The sequence below is a fragment of the Ixodes scapularis genome, unplaced genomic scaffold, assembly GCF_016920785.2.
Source record: "Ixodes scapularis isolate PalLabHiFi unplaced genomic scaffold, ASM1692078v2 PGA_scaffold13__105_contigs__length_92229423, whole genome shotgun sequence".
NCBI lineage: Eukaryota > Metazoa > Arthropoda > Arachnida > Ixodida > Ixodidae > Ixodes > Ixodes scapularis.
In genome coordinates this window covers 48,480,076-48,499,027 of record NW_024609839.1, presented here as the reverse complement: position 1 = coordinate 48,499,027, position 18,952 = coordinate 48,480,076, and the positions used below count along the sequence as shown (strand labels likewise).

At 45.7% G+C, this 18,952-nt stretch overlaps 1 protein-coding gene across 1 annotated transcript in view; it reads left to right on the top strand.

Moving 5' to 3' along the window:
- The window catches only part of LOC8036058 (Bardet-Biedl syndrome 7 protein homolog), a 43,030-nt gene that overhangs the window by 10,137 nt on the left and 13,941 nt on the right, over positions 1-18,952 (top strand). Inside the window, exons 9-12 of the mRNA XM_029988473.4 lie at positions 8,279-8,409; positions 8,775-8,859; positions 13,591-13,690; positions 15,709-15,904. Coding sequence (XP_029844333.2) covers positions 8,279-8,409; positions 8,775-8,859; positions 13,591-13,690; positions 15,709-15,904 — 512 coding nt within the window. The remainder of the gene's footprint in view (positions 1-8,278; positions 8,410-8,774; positions 8,860-13,590; positions 13,691-15,708; positions 15,905-18,952) is intronic.

Here is an 18,952-nt window from a genome sequence, read left to right as displayed (position 1 = left end):
GTTGTTAAAGGGAAACTATAATAAGAGCTCTGAAATGGATATATAGGCAGCACGGAAAACACAAGTGTATGAGCTATAGAGTTGTTAATTTTTTTATGGTCTCTTACCCTATATTATAACACATGAACCTGTTAGTAAAACCTAAACCATGATTCGGTAGAATAAGGTGAACTTAAAGTGAACGGCACTTTAAAAATGACAACATTCACTGCAAGACAAGAAAAAGTATTCTGCGATTCAGAAAAAAGAAGTCAAGGAACCAGACGACATTTACTTCCCCATCTCAGGACGCAACCTATTTTTAACGGTATTTGCTTTCGAAAAGTCAACACAAATTGTTCTTCTTCGACATAATGAGCAAATTTTTCAGCCGGTTCGTGAGCAGTCCACGGGGCACTTTTGTGTCAGGTAGAGTTATCTTCTGCAGAAGACGAGCACCATGCAGACAAATCGCTTCCGACACCTAGTGCACACCAAAGCAACCTTGTTCATGTGCACTTCCCGAACATGTCGCATAAAGGCATAAAAATGCCTGCTGGTGAACCTGCACGCCACACAAACGTGTTTGCTGACCTTGGGTGCAGGTTTTGATGGCGCAGGAGCTTCATTAATGGCAAGTTGCTGGCTCATGTCTACAGGAAGGTCCGAAGGAGGTGGAGCTTCCACCCATAGTGAGCCATCTTTCGAGCAGCCAGGCTGTGCACTCTCTTGCAGCACTTCGGCAACTTCTCTCTCGTGGTCTGTGTTCCGTAGGTAGAACAAAGGGTAAAAACAGATGGGATCAGTTCACAACGAAGCGGGAAATTGCACTACTTTACTATTGGTTGCTTCACGCCGCCGATGCTGCACTGATGACTCAGTCGAGCAGGCTGGATTGCATGTTAAATAAAGCAAGGTCCATGCATACATCCATTCTGTAGCCAAGCAAGAAATATTTTCCTCGTGCGCGGAATACAGCACCAAGAACTTGTCATGCATAAATAAGCCCATAAGCATCGAAAATATGAACGGAATTCTAGAACTTACGTCTTGAACACTTATATAGCGATACACTGAAGGCTTGCGTAAATCAAGCATTAAAAGCATGCACGGTACCACTTTTCTCAAAGGCATGTGATCTGGCAGTAATTAGTGGTAAATTATTATCGTACCGGTAAAATGTAAACTTAAAAATCAGAAAGCAATAAAAAAAAAATCTGCATCGAACTAGCGGTTCATTTAGGACACAGTGATTGGCTATTAAGGCGCGACTTCAGTAAAATAACGGGATTTTTTAATATATATTTGCGAGCATGTTGCGCCCACCAACCTTTCGAACAATCAGGATGATACGGCTGTTGCACTTCACTCGGTCCATTTATCCCTGTGCCAACTATTGGTAGAATAGGTGGCACAGTAAGTCCTTGCTCTGTGTCACCTATTGGTAGAATAAAAATAAATAAATAAACATGACGGAATAATTGCACCACAAAACGAGATAATTGTTTGTCCTACACCGTTCATTCTGCACCACACCTTAAACGAGCAGGATGTTTTATTTCTTGACTAAAACAGGGATATATGCCTATATCAATTCTGCATGCCACACATTAAATATTTTCTTGTACCCTGAACGTAGTGCGAAAAGTTTCGGTGCAAAAGCCATTCCGCAAGGAGTGATAAGACGTACAGAGTTACAAAATTCAGTTACCAAAAATAATAATACCGCAGCCGTGCATTGCAAGCTTGCGCCTATGTAAAATGCACAAAAGCACGCATATCCCCACCGCGCGCGCAAGCGTGTAAATAGCAGTAATTAGTCGTGCATTACCACCACACCGTTCACTGACGACACTAGACAGCTACGGCAGGGCTCATCTACAGGCATTGCAGATAAAAAGAGCTAAATCGACACAGAGTGCCACGAGGACAGACATGCGCTCGTATAAAACGGCTCAGAATCATTTTGGTCCTAAATGCACACAAATAACGAGCTTTGAAAATGAGAGCTCGCACGTCGCTACTGCAACGGTTCCGCTAGGAAGAAACGTCACTTACCCAAATCGGTGATTCTTCTGTGAATGCTTGGGCAGTGATTGCAGTACTCACAACGAATCTTTGCCGCGCTTTCGTCTGATGGGCACACGACGACGTAGCGCTGACAGTCACACAAAGGCTCCCTGCAACTGCCGCGCAGTACACCCCACATGTCCCTGCTGGTTAGCGACATAACTGCTTCCGTGGTTTGTCGAAACAGACCGAGAGTCTTCCAACTCGCTCCGAACAGAGTATTGGCGCAAGAAATGTGCCGCCAAAAAATGGCGCTCAAACGGCCCGGGCGCACGCGAGACAGCCGCGACAGCGGTCACTCATTCCCGCCGTACTGACTTCCCAGCATGCAACACCGCTAAGCAACTCAGGCTTTCACAGCCATTGTTCTTCTTTGCTCTTCTTTTTATTGCGAAAGAATGCTGCCAGCAAGGCGTCCGAAAAAAAAAAAAAAAACAACGCAACACAACGCGAAAGAAGTATACTTCTTTCGCGTTAAAACTAAAACTATAAAAATGAAACCTCGGAGCCTTGGTGGCCTTGTCGACGCGCTCCTCTGCTGTTTCCCTCTCCTGGTGAAAGAGGGACTCTCATCAGGCGATGTTTTCTTTTTTTTTTTTTTTTTCGGACGAGAGTGCATAGGTTACTACGTTATTCATACGTTACTGCACAAAAGTTACATGGCTCTAATTCTCATGGTAACCTTTGCATCGTCAAATTTTGGCTGTTGTAACCTTTAGTCACCGCAAGAATAACGAAAACACGAAAAATAAACGACTTGTAACCTTTATTTTATAGGTTACTCACTACTAAAAGTTACGTTAAAGGTTACCATGATTAGAGTGTACTCTTGACCTTTCGGAAGCTGCGGTAACCCAGAGAGTCTCCTCTCGCCCCTTCACCTCCTTTATTTGTCCGCGCCAGCCGCGCCAACGCAGAGCGTAACTGCCTTAACTGAAAAAGGAAAAAAAAAGAGAACTAAGAGCAAACAGTAGAGCAACAATGCGACTAGCTAGAAGCATAAACAAAAGAAAGGAACGTTGGTTGGGACAACGCGGAAAGAAGTGGAAAAAGCTGACGTTCAGTTCATTTTCCCGCCTTCCCACCCGTCTCCGCGCCATTTTGTCCTCGTTCGTTTGTGGCATTCCCGGATTTTTGTGCACCTGAAAATTTGGAGCGGAAGGCAACTGGATACTCGAGGCAGGTATTTCACTATCAATCTGCTGCTTGATTGGCAAGGATAGTGTAATGGTGGCATAAATACAACACTCTAAAAGATGTTTACTTGCAGAATTTGTAGTTTCTGTTCAAGCACGCTTAATGGTTGTGCAATTCGATGAGCACGTTTTCAGCTCTCGAATTCTTCAGTGTGTGGACGAAGGATGCTGTCGCCAGTTTGTTACGTATGATGCTCTCAGGTGTCATATTTTGAGAAGACATAGGCATCGGTACGCCTAAGGGAAGTTTGGTTTGTTTCGAGGAGTTTGGAAAGCTTTCAGTGCACTTTGCCACCATGCCTAGAGGAGTGCCACACAAGGGAGGCATTGCTAAAACATCTAAAAGGCCACATCACCGACAGCATTTTGTTTTCGTGTTCATGCTCCAACTGTCAGAAGGTGTGAAATCATAGTTCGATCACGGCACATTTGAACTGGGCGCATTTACGAGTGACGGGTTTCTTGGGCGACGGCGCATCGCCTGCAGGCCCGCTTCAGGTTGAGGACTCTTCGACTCGGTCGACTAGTGCGGATTCTAATGAAGACGGTGCTGTTAACGTGATGCAATCCCCTAATGATAACTACGACGTGTTAATGTCTCTGTCTGCAGGAGAAAAAATGAAGGCCGTAAAATACGACCTTGTTTTGTTTTTTGTACCTGAAGTTCAACGGAACGCTTCTTATGCCGGTATCAACAGTTCAAAAAACCATTTATGAATTTCAACGTCGGCATTTCTTGTACAAACAATACATGTTCGGCCAACTTGCTGAAAGCCTTCAAAACGTGCTTGGTTCAGTCGAGGTTCATAACATCATTGAGTTCATAACATCACTATACAATGATGTTATGAACCTGAATACTACCACCATTCTCGTCGTTGAAATTGCACCGTAAACATAACGGCGCGCTGTAAATTTTTTTTACCGCAAATTTGAAGGCCGACCGTAGATTTCTACGGTCCCCGTTTAAATTTATCGTAAACCAGATTTACAGTGCACCGTCATTTTTACTGTACAAGTTTGGCAGCATCAGCTGCCGGGTATTTGACCGTAAATTTTACGGTCAAATTTACAGTCATGACGCTACAGTGTAGCGTCCTGACTGGTGCCCCATGCGAGCACGCACGTATGGCGTGCACGTGAATATAGCTTTGGTAAGCTTGCAATTGCACGTGATTTTCCGCACGAGCAGAGACATTGCGTTGGCCAGATGCCCAGCTTTCTGAGGCTATGCAGTCAAAAGTACGGGAGCGTGTGCCTTGGTGTGCATAGCCACAGAAAGTTCAAAGAATTCATCCCCTACAGGTAAACCGATACAAAAGCTCTCAAGATCTATGTTATGTTATCAGAGTTTAGTAAAAACGATGACTCCACAAAAAATATAAACACCCCCCCCCCCCCCCCGTTTTACGCCGAGGAACCGCCCCCCCCCCCCCCCCCCCCCCCCAAAATGGAGGTCTGGATCCGCCCCTGCCCTGGTGGTATCTCAGCAGCGGTGGTGTACCGGGTGCTTTTCTTGCAGGGCTTAGGGTGACATGAGAACGCCGATTTTTGATTGGTTCTGAATGAAGGATAGAGGGTAGATCTCAGGGCAGCTTGCTTTGACGTCTACCCACTATCCTTCAATCAGAGCCAATCAGAGCTCGGCGTTTTTCTGACGCCAGCGTAACTTCCGTGCAAGAAGCAGACGACTTGCTCTCCGCGTAGGACGCTAAACACACCATTCGGAGGCGCGCTCCTGGCTCCATAGCGATAGGTCTACGATTCCAAGATGCGACTTTCTGAGACTTATGGCGAATTCCACTGGTCGTTTTGGAGCGCGCCGGGATCGACTTTTCTGGAGCGAGCCTATTTCACTGGGCGATCGGGATTGAGACCGACATGTTTCACTGGTCGTTTTGGATTAGCTCCCGCTCCAGATCTCGATCTGGATCCGATGGCGAATTCCACTGGGTGTTTTGGAGCGCGCCGGGATCAGGGGGACTATGTTGCACGTTTTGGACTCCCAGGAGACTAGGAAGAAGGAAGTGACGTCAACAACGCAGCAAATGCAGATTGGATGTTGATTTTGTTTTCTTCTGTCAACATCCAATCTCTGTTTGCTCTAGTCGTTGACGTCACTTCCTTCTTCCAAGTCTCCTGGGGGTTCAAAAAGCGCAACATAGCACCCCAGTTGACCAGATCCGGAATGGAGCTCACAATCCGAACGGGGTCGCGCCGGCGATGGATCCCCAGTGGAACATGACCACTGCTCTGGGATCGGCATTTGCCTTCATGTCATTCAACTGCCGGGGAATCCCCTTTCCGCGGCCGCCGCGGTCGTTTCCAAGACGTTTTCGCAATCGCGGTGCTAACACGTGTTCGACGCACGAGCGGCAGGAATGGCTCAGGCGCTTCTAGCAAAGATTGCCGCAATGCCCGTAGCGCGGCCAAAACCTTCTCTTCTCCTTCCTGGAAGACGAACCGGCTGTCGAGCCAAGGGGTAAAGGCCCTGTCACACTGAGGGGACAGTTGAACAACTATATCCGGCAACACGGGGAAGTCGTGTTGCCGGTGACCCTGTCACATCGCGGCAACAACAACAGCCGGGCAACATGTTGCTGCCGCCCGGCAACAGTGTTGCCCGATTTGTTGTCCGACAACCCTGTCACACCGCGCTGACGGCGGGGACAACACGGGGAACACTCCGCCATCTTGATTGTTTACCTTCGTTCGTGTGCGGCGCGGAATCGCTGGAAATGTGACTCTACAAAGTGCTAGTGCGTTCGAAGGGCCGGGAATTACCACGGTACGACATCAACCAGTGGCTGTAATTAGAAAACTTGACACGGGGAGTATTTTCCGCTTTTTATTTTATCGAGATGTTCTTCATTCGCTGACAAAGCAGATAGCCCTAACCGAGGAAAGCGACATTGCTGATATATGTTTTGGATTTACGCCACCGTATAAAGTGTTTCTGTCCGGTTCTTTCATGCAATTCCTATTTCTACTGTGAAATTGCGTTAGCGCCGGCAGTACCCCAAACCGTCTTTTGTAACGTGGTGTTGAGCTGAACTGACAGTGCTTCAAAACTGCGACACCGACACCATCGGCCTTCATAACAATCGGTGGAATAAATATTTTTCAACGCTGTCTACTTGTCTACCGCCTGCTATGTGATCGATTCATTGCCCCAAAACTCCTGGGTATTTTTGAAACAAATCAGGTGTCTGGTAAAGGCTGGTTCTAAGTTCCAAGCATCAACGTTTTCGCAATCGCGGCGCTAACACGTGTTCGACGCACGAGCGGCAGGAATGGCTCAGGAGCGTCTAGCAAAGATTGCCGGAATGCCCGTAGCGCGGCAAATACCTTCTCTTCTCCTTCCTGGAAAACGAACCGGCTATCGAGCCAAGGGGTAAGCAAGCGGCCATTACCATTTCTTCTGAGGCGAGATCAGGCGAGATGCCCGCGAGAAAGGAAGTCACGTGTGTGCGCCGAGGGCTGACCCGGCTGGCTTCCGGTTGAATCCGCCAAAATCGGGGGAGCGACTTTTCTCGGATCCAGATCGAGATCTGGAGCGGGAGCTAATCCGAAACGACCAGTGGAACACGTTCGTCTCGATCCCGATCGCCCAGTGAAATAGGCTCGCTCCAGAAAAGTCGATCCCGGCGCGCTCCAAAACGACCCGTGGAATTCGCCACGAGAAAAGTCGCTCCCACGATTTCGGCAGATTTAACCGGAAGCCAGCCGGGCCAGCCCTTGGCGCACACACGTGACTTCTTTTCTCGTGGGGCATCTCGCCTCAGAAGAAGAAGCACGTCGCGGGCTGGGCTCCTAGATTGTCTCGACATCAGAAGAATTCGTACTGGCCGCTTGCTTACCCATTGGCTCGACAGCCGGTTCGTTTTCCAGGAAGGAGAAGAGAATGTATTTGCCGCGCTCCGGGCATTCCGGCAATCTTTGCTAGAAGCGCCTGAGCCATTTCTGCCACTCGTGCGCCAAACACGTGTTAGCGCCGCGTAGCGAAAACGTCTTCGAAACGACCGCGGCGGCCGCGAAAAGGGGATTCCCGGGCAGTTGAATGACGGGAAGGCATCCGCCGATCCCGGAGCAGTGGTCATGTTCCACTGGGGATCCGTAGGCGGCGCGATCCCGTTCGGATATTGTGCTCCAATCCGGATCTGGTCGACTGATCCCGGCGCGCTCCAAAACGCCCAGTGGAATTCGCCATTAGATGCGTGTGTCAGTGAGCTCAGACGATATCGCTTTTGCTCTTTCGCTGAGTGTTTTTAACGTTTCTGGAGTATGAAAAAGGCGTTTCCTGTCATTTCCGATAAAGCTTAAGACAACTGGCAACCATATCTTTAAGCAGCAAGACGTCAAAAGGTTGTTACACTGAAGGGAAGCTCATTTTTGGGCTCTGGTTACAGCAATTCGCATACCGAAAGCGGTAGCAGTCCCGAAACTTCTAGCCGCCATTTAATATTGATCGCCCTTAAAGTTGGCTTCTACCTGCGGACAGAAGCGTACGGAGAGGCAGCCTTACGGAACAATGTAGCCGTCAGTAACAAACTCGTATTAATCTAGAACGAGATTTAGAGAAGAGTAACTCGGCGGAATCGGGAGACGCAAAAAGCGAAATACGCGAATGCGAGACGCCAAACCGTTACGTTCGTGAAAGCAATGTATAGTGTCACCATCGCAAACCGGCTCTATTCTCGCGAGTGGCGCCTCACTACCATTGGTTGGCGCAAGCGATAGTGTTACCATAGCAACAACCAATGTCGCTCCTGACGAAAGTCGGGGCTACGCGAGTGGGTACATAAACGATAACACCGAAATGCACCGGAACGAAAGACGTCTTACGCATTAAAAAGTTCGTCAAATATCACCGAAGTACCACCGAACTTTGTTTTTTTCTTTATTTCCCTCACGAGATTGCGTTCTGGCTGTTACCATAGCCTTCACGCGAAGACGCCAGTTTTCTAGAAATAAGATGTGCAAATAGTTTTGTTTTTGGTATTAATCTGGTTCTGCTAAACTTCCCCCGCAAGGTGTGACCTGTCTGGGTAACTACGACATGACCGGTGATGGCATCAAGGATCTCCTGGTTGGCAGGATCGACGGCCAGATCGAAGTCTACGCCTACAACGACGTCGATGAACCGGTGCTGAGGTTCTCTTACGTGAGTCGTTTCTGTTTTGCGAATCTAATTTCTGAAGGCAGATTGAATGTGCTGTCTCCGAGTGCTTGGCCCGTACACGTTCTTAGCCTGTCTTCCTCTCCTTGTCTCTGTTCTCTTGCCTCCGCGATACTCGTAGTTTTGGAGTGAAGGCAACTGCGAGCATCTTTAGCGATTTCTCTTTTCGATCCTCCGCTTCGTTTCATCGCCTAAGTCGCGTGCTTGCTGTGTCTAATGATTTATTTTTTTCCCCACGTTTTTCGTTTTATTTACGTTCACGGTTGATCTGTCTTTGCCGTTTGCCTGAATTTTTTTTTGCGTGACTATTTTCTTCGTTTATTGTGCGTTTATTCTTTTTTTTTTTTCAGAACTGTGGAGAAAGTGTTACCTCAGTTCTGGGTGGTGTCGTCAGCACCGCGAAATACGACGAGGTCATTGTCACAACATTCAGCGGTAAATATTTATCTCTCGAAAAAAGAAAAAAAAAAAGAAATTATCTTGCTGTTGCAGACGCAAGTCAGCAGAATTTGTTTTACCTTCTTCGTAGTAAAATCCCAAGTCTGGTTCACACTAGAGCACTATATAGCTCCTACGGAGCAGAGTAGCGCAATCCTTTGAACCCCGTGTTTTGCCGACAACATGGCCGACAGAGCGGCTCGGCGCGAGTCACGTGGTACTCAGGGTTCCAGGAGGCGGCCCGCCCTATGGGAGAATACATGGAGATCGACAAAACACGGCGGATTGAAAAACTAACGGCGAGTTCACATTTTTCAAAACTAGCCTGTCGTGAAGTTAGTAAAGCGCTAAACACTTTATCAAAGTTTTAATAATATCGGATGCGTGTGCAAATTTTGAGAAGGCAATTTCCAAGTCAATGGCGTTTGAAGCAGACGATTTTTGCTCGCAGTGGAGATGGGCTTTTCGGGTTGGCCGAAGCGGGTCACGTGAATGGTGTGACGTCGCCGTGTCGTCTGCTGCATGATGCCGCTCAGGCAATTATTTAAAAAAAGTTACGTCCTTGTGTGGCACAAAACTTATCGCATATTATTCAAAAATGTTTCATTATTATGTCAAAAATGATTTCCATTCCGCACATCCCCACAAAACTGAAGAAACAACGATTTTCTCACGTTCTCCATGCATTTCTGACCGCAGTTGGAACCTCCGGGTGTTCGCCGCTAGTCGCCGAGAGACGGCGTTCTAGATTGCGCTACTCTGCTCCGAAGGAGCTATATAGTGCTCTAGTTCACACTTTCCGTTCGAATGTGATCGACTGCTTTGGTTGTGGCCCCCGCTTATGACGGCAGAACACACTAGCGAAATCTATCGGTCAGCACTGCAACACTTCCAGCCTGTGTATGTCTTACGAATGGTTATTTCGCCGTGTGCTCGAAATAACTTAGAAAATATTATAAGCGTTCATTTTTAGTAGATAGCGCGTACATTCCATCTATTAAATACCACAAAACCTTCGGTCTATACTTCGTTTCAGCTTCGATCCGAGCGCGGCCGATGTTATGAGCCAAAGGGCCAATCGAACAGCGCAAAAAGCGCACCGTCATGGCGGGCTCCCTGCGCTTTATAGGGCTAGCCGGCGGAGGAGCGCGCACAGAGAGACGGCGAATAGCGGCTGGTCCTATCAACTGCAGAGAGCACGCCATGATGTTGTGCCTCTTTCGCTGCTTGATTGGCCATTCGGCTCATAACATTGGCCGCGCTCGGACCGAAGCTGAAACGAAGTATAGTTACACGCAGAGCGGAAGTGTTCCACGGCTACCGATAGATGGCGCCACCGCGTGTAAAATAGTCTCTTGTCGTAAGTTATTATAAGTGGTTTCAACCATAGTGTTATTATAATGCACGCAAGAGGTTCATGTGGCGCTAGTGTGCTGACGCAAATTGAAGCAGACAGCAACCAGTTGAAAATTGACTTCCGGTAATGCATTCCTATGGAAAAAAGTGAGCGCATTTTCTCCCTGCGCTCGATCATAAGAGCAAATACCCCGAATAATTCGTACGTACAGGGTAGCTTGGAACATTTCTCATTCAGGCCGACGAAATAATTGGTCAGTTACGGCGTTTATCTTTCAAATTCATCACATTAAAACGGTGCTAAAACGGCTTCGTACGTGTATTTATGTGCACTGTCGGACACTCTTAGTGCGAACACGACGTCGGCGTTTCTCAGCATGAGGGATATACGGGCCAAGCGAACGAAGGACATCTGGAAATTAAGGGAGACGGCAAGAACTACGCAGTAACACTGGATCAGTAACTACCCGCGCATCTACGATCATAATAAATTGAAGGCCACGTAATATATTCCGATTTTAAATAAGTAAGTACGCGCTTTATTCTTTCTGCTCTGTGCGAACTTCTACGTTCAAAATACACCAGCACGATCGAAATCTTTGAGAACAAGTGCAAGATAAAAGCTGCCCGGCAGAGAAAACAATACGGAGTCACCTTTCATAGCCGACGTGCTTTATTATCTACGTTTTGAATGTTTTTTATCCGCTCATGCACGACGGGGTCATTTTCATAAGACTGGCATTTTAGCAATATATAAGCGCCATTGGAATTTTGGCGAGCCTTGAACACACTGTATATTCCTTTCGATTGTAATTTTGCTTTGAATCGTCGCTTGTTTTTACATACGTGCTGCGGAACACACGTTTGGGATTGAAATGTAGCGAAGGTAAACATCGTTCACGAATGAAAAAAAAATGCGCTAACTAAAGTAATTACACTTTTACAATGTTAATGGAGGCACATACTATTCGGTACGACCCAAATATCCCAAGTGTTCCGTGTTAATTTCCGGCGAAGAGACAAAATGCGTTTTCCCATAGGAATGCACAGGAGCACCTCAAAAGTAGGCTGGTTGCTGTTTGCATCAATTTGCGTGACGGAAGTCGCACAGACACTAGTGCCAGTTGAACCTCTAGCGTACATTATAATAACACTATTGTTTCAACGCCTTCGGCTGAATAACACTCGAGCGGAAACATGTGAACCAGTCCTAAAAGCAAACATTGTCCAAAATCAGCGCGGCCGCCCCTCTACAAAGACCGTTTTCAAAAGTTAATAGAGCAACATTGACGGCCGTCATTCCTTGGTAGTATTTTTAGGCTTAGGCTAGGTGGCGTAAGCTACCGCGATCCATCCATTCTTTGGGTACGAAGCCCGTGATTGGATTCGAGTCTTCGCCGAACGCCGACGTCAGCACTCGTGTCCAATACATGCTCAGAATGCGTGATCAAGCAATGGCGGACAGGCGATGGCCCGGACATTTTGAAGAGGTGGTATTGTACGTATTTTCCGGACGATACGTTCTTAAAAAAAATATTGGGTCCTAAAATTACTCTTAGGGGTTGATCATGATGTAGAAAACCCGAGACTGTGGTAAAAGCAGGGAAACTTGGTCGAAGAAGAAAGACAGGTGAAAAGAACGTCTCAAACTCAGCCACTGCATTCATTTCCTCAATGTCTTATATATCCACAACCTAACCACCGACCACCGACGTCACAAGGTCAACCTTTGTTATCTATACAAAGGTTGACCTGGTTATGTTGTGGATATATAAGACATTGAGGATAGGATTGTATAGATAACAAAGGTTGACCTTGTGACGTCGGTGGTTAGGTTGTGGATATATAAGACATTGAGGAAATAAACGCAGTAGCTGAGTTTGACACGTTCTTTTCCCCTGTCTTTCTTTTCGACAAAGTTTCCCAGCTTTTACCACAGTCTCAGGTTTTCTACATCATGATCAAGATCCACCAGCTGGCCTGCGCACACACTGTTTTTTCTTAGGGGTTCTTCTGCATGTCCATATTTTGCACTCTAAAAAAGTTGTTTTCAAGCACTCCCTAAAATGCCTCTTCCTCATAAAAGCTAAGCCTAAAAGGGGTTTTTCTTTTAACCTTCTTTTTTTATTGTAAAAAGTTCGTCCCCCAGTTGACTTTCTATGCACCAGGGGCAATAGTGCTTGAGGCGAAACCGTTCTTCACGAGCTGAAAGGGTTCTTAGGGCGTCGAAAAACCTTTCAAAAACAGAAGTCTTTTTTTTTTATGGTGATATAGTTTGCAGACTACACATTTTTAAAAACTAAAAATCTACGGGGTGCGGGCTATTCATAGGTGCTAACTATACGCGGATTTATTTTTTCTGCACCGCTTATTACAGCCTTGTACACGTTACTCGAAGAATGTAATAGATTACAATTGCAATTCCTCTTGGTTAAGAAGTATTATATTGGATCACTTGAATACTCGAAAAGACAAGTAAATGGCTTTTACTTCAAAAAGTAACAGTTTGTTTTCAGATGAGTTCAGATTTTCAGAGCGACAGATTTTCCTGCCCGTTTTGAAAACGAGTCTTTCGTACTCCTCATTTCTGGATTAGGAAAACCGGATTATAAAATACTTTGGTTTGACTTATCTTTGAATGGAAACTTGTTGAAACAGAGGGCGACATTAAAAAAGGGAAGGGAAAATAGTAACGGCTAGATGTAATTTTAATACTTCCAAAGTAATCAGATTGCCCTTGCGATTACCTCCTAATAAATTTGATCAATCGATTACAAAATTACTTCAAAAGTGATCGATTACGACAAAATTGTATTACTTGTACTCAGTCCCGAACAAGTCTGATTGATTATGACGAGACGTGACTGATTTCGGGATGTGACAGGGTATAATAATGAGGGTTGAGGAACAATGCGACCTTCTCGGTGGGATAATAAAGCGGGCATTTGTCATACTGGGCCGTGTATGACAACGTTTTTTACTTGCGGACTAGAGAATGGCGCGGAGTGTGCGCTAATTGCGGTCTATCGAAGAATATATATATATATATATATATATATATATATATATATATAGAGAGAGAGAGAGAGAGAGAGAGAGAGAGAGAGAGGGGGGGGGGAGAGAGAGAGAGAGATTGTTGTTGTTACAATTTATTAAGAGAAGAATGGCGCGGCGGCCTGGAGAAAACGGTTAACCGAAATCTCCCTTTGTGAATTATACACCGGATGCTGACTGTATTCGGCAAAAAATAAGGTAAATGCAACACATAAACACGCCGAAAAATTCAAGAGAATACGGCTTCGCGGATTCGCGTGTACGCCATTTATCGTAACAAAATTGTTTTTCATCTTTTTCTTTTTTTTTTCTTTTCAGGTTGGGTGTTTGGTTTGTCCTCAGAACACGCAGAAAAGCGTCTCGATCCCAACTACTTGCTCATCTCTCCGGAATCAGCGCAAAAGATACTCAAGCTCAAGTGACCTGTCTTTCTCAATCACATTTTTGCTATCTAATTAACACCTTTGTACGTTATTTTAAACTTTCTTTTACAACCAAAAGTGATCAAACAAAAACAGGAAGCCCGCACAAGCGTAGCACCAACTGATTTAAAAAGGGCGCGGAATATGCTTGACGCCATCTCCGTGAGATGGTAGCACCAGTTTACGAAACTGACGAAACTCAATGAAACCGGGAAGGAAAGACATGAGACTGGGCGATGATGCGATCGATCAGCGCTGTGAATCTAGGTTTTTATTCCAATTGTGTAGATGCGTTGTGGCCGCCCGAAGAGCATGTCGGTTGCAAATGAATGCGTAGATTACCTAGAATGGTTACTCGGCCATTTAATCCTCAAAATCTAAAACGTGTGTTTGTTTGCTTTTTCGTTTTAATTTTGTTTTGTTCGCAAAGCATTTGGGAGAACCAATCGCTGCAATTCACGCAGGGAGATGGGCCAATGGCTAGACTGAAAATATATTTAGGTGCGAAACACACAGTTTTGTTTGGGTCTGTCAGCGACTACAGTTCTCTGGACTTTATGCCTTATTACTCGAGCAGTGTTGGGTAAAGTACATCTAAACGTACTTGAAGTACAAAGTAAACGAGAGGCTATGTAGTTCAAGCAAAGTAGTGAGAACACCAGGAGCAATGTACTTGAAGTAAAGTATATAAATACAATGTTCTTTTAAACGTAAAGTAAAAGGAATTTTTAACACAGTGTTTCATGTTGCCCTTTCTGCCCCCTATGCCGTGTTCCTTATTATTATTATTATTTTTTAAGTGGTACGCATTGTCCCTGGGGTTATCGAGGGTGCATCAGGTATTTTCAGAATTGGCGGCGAATATTCGATAAAGTCAAGTAGCCACAGGGTAGTTGTTTTACTCTCGCCGACAAACTACTTAACACAATCAACTTATAAGGCACGTATGTGTAGACAAAGCATCATTTTTGTGGTACAAAATTTAACGTGACCAAATTTGAGGAACGTACTTTGAAGTCGAGGGTCGAACTTTCCTGGGAAAGTACCAGAAAAAAGAATACCCTATAGTAAAGTACAAGTACATGCTCGGAGAATGCACTTCAAGTAAAGTCCGCTTTGTCGAAACCTACTTGAAGTAGTACTGTAAGTACAATGTACTTTAAGTATTTCCCAACACTGGTTAAGAAACGTATAGGGCCAGCGAGTATTGTCCGAGACTCTTATTACAGCTCCGCAGCCAATGATTTTGCGGCGTTAGCTGATAACAATGGCGGAGAACCAGCCGCGAAGCGAGACGCAAAAGCTATGGTGTCTGGAACGCGTATCCGACTGTTGAGGTTTCCGTGCCCCAAAACAGTGGTTCCTCCATTTCCGCCTTATGACGTCATATGACGTCATATGACGCGGTGGTGGACATGGCAGACGCCTGTTCTGCCGCAGGTCGCTCTCCAGTATGACAGGCCACGGAAGCTTAGGCAGTCCGGGGTTGGGACGCTGCGACGACAGCGACACTCGCGTTTGCTGGTGCTTTTTGCCTGAAATTCTACGACCAACCGCCAGGATCGCGACCATTCGACAGTCTGACACTCCGGCCTTTTGTGACGTCATTTGTTGCCACTTCGGGACCACTTTCGATGCATGGTCGGAATGCGGAGCGCAAGTTCGTCTGCTTCTTTTGCAGGGGTGGTGATGACGTCAGAGCGCCGAGCTTTGATTGGTTCTGATTGACGGATAGCAGGTAGACCTCAAGGTATCTTGCTTTGACGCCTGCCCACTATCCTTCAATCAGAGCCAATCAGAGGTTTGCGTCCTTCTGACGTCATTGCGACTCCTGCGCGTGAAGCAGACGACTTGCTCTGCGCCCAGAACGCTGAACACACCAGTCGGAAACGCGTTCCAGGAATCGTATATGTGAACGGGCGAACACGCGAACATGCGCTTATTTGGCTGTCGGTGACTAAAGATGCCGACAAATCAATACACGAACATACCACTTCGCGTCGTCCCGTCGAAGGGAGGAGGTGGAGCAGTTGGAAGCCAAGGTTGCCAAGGAGAGGGAAAACTACCAGCTGGCCACTTACTCGGACAAGGGCGCGGTGTCGGCCGTGCCCTTCTTCGGCATCGAGGACTCCTTCGTGCTGAACAGACGGGACGCCTCGTACACGCTCAGCATCCAGGTGCAGACGGCCATCGACACCATCTTGCTGCAGGTGATTTTGACACCAAAGCCGCCGTCACGGGCCGCTCGTACGCCGTAGACATGATGACGCGACCATCTGAGGACACTTCTGTGGCATGTCCCGAGCATGTTTGCTTCATACGTATGTCTGCAGAAAGTTGTTGTTCGGCCAATGTGGCAGGACCGTCGCACAGGGAACAAACACGTCACAGACAGTGTCTGCACTGTGTTTTTTGTATCATGTATTAGCTGTGTGACCACAGCTCTAAAAAACCCTAAAGGTTACTTTACTGTTTTTTGTTTTTGTTTTTTATACAGTGAGTGCTTAGCTTTTTACGGCTACAGCCGTTATTATGGATTTTTTTGTGGATCGCTCCAATGACTCCGATAACAGTATTCGACACTCTTCCGATGCCTTTGTACATGCATCGTATCTTTATCGGATATCGTTATCGGAGGTATCGGAAGGATCTACAAAAATTCCCTAGTGGCCAGGTTTCGCAGCGGATCTTCGGGTGTGTGTGCTTTCTGTAGGAATCGTGGATTCCCACTATATGTAGCGGAGAAAAAATTTTCATCTAAATTTAGTGAATGCATTTTCTTGCTCAATATGGCGGATAGATTTAGCGGTTGCATTTTCTCACTGCATTCAGCAAAGCACATTTTGCCGCTAAATATAGCGAAAAAGTTTTCCCGTTTAGTAGAAAAGTTAATGCATCTATAGGTTCGATCGAGAAAATCAAACCCGATTTTTCGGTCCGCATAAGCAAACCACGCATCTCAACAAGCTGATACTCCGTCAGAATGCGACGTTAGCGCTAAAGATAAAATGCGAAAGTTCGAACACAGGACGTTGCCTGGATCGAAAGACTGAAGAAACACAAAACTTCTCGATGAGCCGGCATCCACTTAAGCCTAATTCACATCAAACAAGCATTTGAGATTTTGGGTGCCTGTAGCAATTATGTCAGTAAAAAAAACTTGTCAGAATAAAAAAAAAAAAAAGGAAAAACAGAGGACACTTCTTTATTTAGAAGAAAGGCTGCAGATGTTTACTTTCTCAAATTACTGTTCGATGAATATTAGGCGTAGGTGGGCGTCGGCTCATCAAGAAATTCTGTTTTTCCTTTGTGTCTTGTGATCCAGGTAAAGGCCTGTGCTCAAACATTCGCATATCATCATCACCGCTAGCGTGACATTCTCGCCGAGTTTCAGCTTTCTCGCGGATTACCCCGAATGATTCGCGGATATCCGCAGCAAACTGTCGGATGTGGATAAAAATGAATCAGACTTGGCGGATTTCGGATCGGTTGTGTATGTACGCGGGTCCTGATCTAAATTTTTGCCAAGGCGACCTCTGAACGTGTGCGACCGCACAGTGGAAAATAAATAAATTAGTGATACTATGAAGTGCGTCATCGAATGTATTGTGCGGCAAAGTACTCTCTTAAATAAAAGGTGTATTGGAAAGAAATTTGCTTTTTACGTCAAAAAAAAATTGATTCTCACCAAAGATCGCTTTAGAATGATCTGTCCCGCCAAAAATGCTGTCCCTAGAAAAAAGTAAAGAATGCAGGAGAATCAGTCGTCCCGGGAAAGCGTGTTCTTGTTCGGCAGGGAAAGAACGGAAAACGCTCTTTGGGCAAAGCAAATCCAAAACGGAAAAGCCACAAGAAATTAGAAAAAGCCTGCAAGTGGTTTCTTCGCCTACAAGTAGATCGAGGAGACTAAATTCGATCTTGTGGAGTGGTGGAACTTGCGCCAGCACGAGTCTCCGCGCCTCATTTTTGTAGCGCAGTTCGAGCATGCCACCCCAACTTCAGGTGCACCAACGGAGAATGCGACATGTCATTGGCGAGTATTAATTTAAGATAAACGAACCAGTCTGACACCGCCCCAGTTGACGATATTCTGTTTCCTCTAACAGCAACTTCGACAAGTTTAACGTTGCGTGTGTGTACGTTTTTTTTTTTTTTGTTTTTTTCCTCGACAGTTGAAATTGAGTTGTTTTTAAGTATAGAGTTCCGAGCAAGCAGTTGAGGGTTCGTGTTTAAAACTGAAACCGATAGGGAGGTGTTGCCATTATTGAATATTGTGATGTTTCCCCAGTGGTGCACTCGCGCCTCAACACATATAAGCGAGTACTTTTCTGGGGTGAGTCCTTTCCTCTGCCACTTTTTTTATTGTTCGGCCTAAATAAAATGACACAATGTTACTAGTCTCTCCATCATTAATTTTCATGATTATGAAATATCCGTCTGCTCGAAGTGGGTCTTACGAAGCAATAAGGAGAAAAAATATTAGCACTTTCTTTCTATTGAGCGAATCTTTTGGACAGAGTGTCAGTATCGCGGACTCCCCAGACGATTTCATAACTACGATAATCTTTCCAGCGATGCGAAGCTAAGTCTCGGGAAGGATGATCGCTAATTTTAGAAATACGATAAAACAGAATGCGATGAAATTAATTTCACCTTGTTCTGACGCGAACAGCACTTTAAACAAAAGGTAAACAGACGGCTTATAGGATACCATTCAGATGTTTTTGTAGTTTTTTATTCATGATTGGTTTTGTGATGTAAAATGAATGCGCGGATTGAAGGTCGGATGCGGTTCTGAGTTTTGCGGATGCGGATGAAAAGTCTGTGCATGTGGACCGGATGCGGACGATCAAACTGTTATCCGCGCAGAGCGCAACCTATAGTTTTATTATGAGGACCGAAAAACCGGATTTCATGTCTTCAATCTAACTCAGTATATGTATGCCTGCACCAGAGCGTACATTGTGTCGGCTGTCTTCAGGGTTCATCTGCAGGACACGTCAATTAACCGGGACTTTTTGGTTCATGGGATTTTCTGGGCACTGCACATGACCAGTTTCCAATCTACAACGGAGAAATGTGCTACTCTTAGACGAACTGCATTCGAGCTGTCTAAACCTCTCTAGAACAAATTTGTCATTTTTTTTTGTTTTTTTTCCTGCTTTTTATGCGCTGCTCAATTTTTGTAACATATTCGCAGGCCAATTTTTTCTCCGCATATCTAAGATGAACAGTAGTATTAACTACCTGAATCGAAA